Consider the following 2,367-nt stretch of genomic DNA (forward strand, 5'->3'; position numbering starts at 1 on the left):
AGAGGAGACCGCCCGGCCCGAACACCGGCCTCCGCCGCGCCTCTCGGCCGGCCACGGAGGAGCGCCGGCCCGCCGGGGGCCCTCTCCCACGCCTCCCGAAAAGCCTCATCCATCGTCACTCGGGGAACGGCCCCACGGCCACTCTCGCTCAGCCTGCCACTACGCGGAGGACGGCACGTGCCCCAGGCCGCCGACGCCGGCGGCCCGCACGCTACTCTCCACGGCTCTCTCCCGGCCCGGCAGGAGGCGGGTGCCGCCGGACGCCCGGCTCCGGACAACCCACGCTTCCGGCCCCGCCGGGCCCACGGCCGCCCCCCGCAGAGCGGCACACCTCCAGCGTGCGAAAGCGCCACCGAACGTGCCGCGGGGCCACCGGCTTTCGCCCGCCTCGCGGCCGTCGGCTTCCCCCAGAAAGGCCGGGGGACGGCGACGGGGAGAAAAACAAAAAGCCCCCGAGAAAAAAGCACGCGCGCCTCTCGCTCGCCGTGCTAGCCACGGCCGCCCGGGGCTCGGGGCGGGGCCCGCGCCCCTCGCTCCCCGATTCCCTCTCGCTGCCCACGGGCTCGCGCCTCGGCGGCGGCCGGCCGCTGCCGGGCCGCTCTCGCGCTCTCACGCACTTTCTCTTCCCTGGCGCGCTCGGCGTGCTGCGGCTTAAGGCCGCCGGAGCAAAAATCAAAAAAACGGAAAAAAAAGGCCGGGAGGGCGCCCCACTTCGCCCGCAACCCGGCCCCCGGCCGACAGACCTTCGCGGAACCCAGCCCTCCGGCAGCCAGGCCGGCGGGGCAGGCCCGACCGCACGGGCCGCCCGGCCGCCGTGGCTCTCGCGCCGGCCTAAGAGGAGGGAGGGGCGAGGCGCCGCCGCCTCGCCCGCCAACGGCCATCGTGCGTCCCCAGGGCTCCCCGGCGACTCTGTCGGGTTCTCGGTCTGCCGGCGCGGCCGCCGGCCACAGCCTGGCCGGCCGGCGCCGCCGCCTTCGGCCCGCTGGGCGGGTCCCCGGCTTAGGGCCGAGGAAGGGGGAACGAACAAAAGAGCCGAGGCGCGCCGAGGGCGCCGCCTCGCCCGACCATCGGGCGGTCCCGTCACCGAGCCCCTCCGGCAACCGGCCGGGCCCAGGCGAGGCCGCACGCCCACCGCCAGTCCCCGGCACGCCGCCGGCACCGCTGCCGCCCGGCAGCCGAGGACAGGGCGCCGCCACCCAGGCCCGGGCCATCTTCGGGGCTCTCGGGAGGCGGCCGGGGAAAAAGCCCGCGCGGGCTCGGCCCTTCGAGCCCCGGCCGCCAACCGCCCGCAACAATGCCCGCCGCCGCCGCCGGACGACGGGCGCCGGCTTAAGGCCGGCCCACCGAAAGGACGAGACGCCGCCGCCTCGCCGCCCTCGCACACCATCGCCTTCGCCCGGGGCCCTCAGGGAGCCGGCAGCCGCCACCGGCTCGGGCTGGACGCTGCTGTCGGGCCCCCGCGGGCCCCCCTCGGCCGTCCCAGTCCCGCACTCCCTCGGCTGCGCTTTCGCGCTCGGCTCTCGTCTTCCTCTCCCGTCATCGGGCCCGCCCGAGGAAGCCGGTCGAGAGCCCCGCGGCTTTCTCGCGCCGGCCTTCCTGCCGCTCGTGGGGTTGGCCGGCCCGTGGCACGCGCCGAAGGCCGCGCGGCAGCAGACGCGGAAGAAAAGGGGCCCTCGGAACCCGCGCTGCTAGACAACCCCTGCCCACAATACGGACAGACGCGTCCTGGCGCCGCCGCGCCTCCGAAGCGGCTCGAGGCTCCTCAGCGGGGAGGCGCGCGAGAGCAGGCCGCCTCTCGCCTAGACCTAACCGGAGGCGGCGCCCGACAGCGACCCCTTGGCCGACTTCCGGGGCCGGCCGCGACAACAGGTCTACCCCGAAAATGCCGACAGGCGCCTAAGTCCCGCCGGAGCCGGGTAGACCTGGTGGCCCTGCGCCGGGACGCCGCCGGGGCGCAGGCCGCCGGCGGCGGCCGCGGCGGCCGCATCGGCCGGCTCCGGAACCGGGTAGACCTGATGCTCGCCAGCCCCGGAACCGGGTAGACCTGATGCTCGACAGCACCCGGCGGGGCACGAGGCCGGCCGCGCCCGACTGGGCGAACGGGTCGGCCCGGAAGCCCGGGCCAACAGGTCTACCCGCCGGGCTCGGGCACCAGGTCTACCCGCCGGGCCCGGACACCAGGTCTACCCGCCGGGCTCGGACACCAGGTCTACCCGCCGGGCCCGGACACCAGGTCTACCCGCCGGGCTCGGACACCAGGTCTACCCGCCGGGCCCGAACACCAGGTCGACCCGCCTAACCCGAACGCCAGGTCTACCCGCCGGGCTCGGACACCAGGTCTACCCGCCGGGCCCGGACACCAGGTCT

General features: G+C 76.5%; 1 protein-coding gene across 1 annotated transcript in view; it reads left to right on the forward strand.

Moving 5' to 3' along the window:
* Positions 1 to 2,042, forward strand: part of LOC135408549 (collagen alpha-1(I) chain-like) — a 3,892-nt gene extending 1,850 nt beyond the window's left edge. Inside the window, exons 2-3 of the mRNA XM_064643660.1 lie at positions 1 to 358; positions 412 to 2,042. The exon at positions 1 to 358 is cut by the window's left edge and continues 558 nt beyond it. Coding sequence (XP_064499730.1) covers positions 1 to 358; positions 412 to 2,042 — 1,989 coding nt within the window. The remainder of the gene's footprint in view (positions 359 to 411) is intronic.
* Positions 2,043 to 2,367: the final 325 nt, after the last annotated feature.

The sequence above is a fragment of the Pseudopipra pipra genome, unplaced genomic scaffold (assembly GCF_036250125.1).
Source record: "Pseudopipra pipra isolate bDixPip1 unplaced genomic scaffold, bDixPip1.hap1 HAP1_SCAFFOLD_52, whole genome shotgun sequence".
NCBI lineage: Eukaryota > Metazoa > Chordata > Aves > Passeriformes > Pipridae > Pseudopipra > Pseudopipra pipra.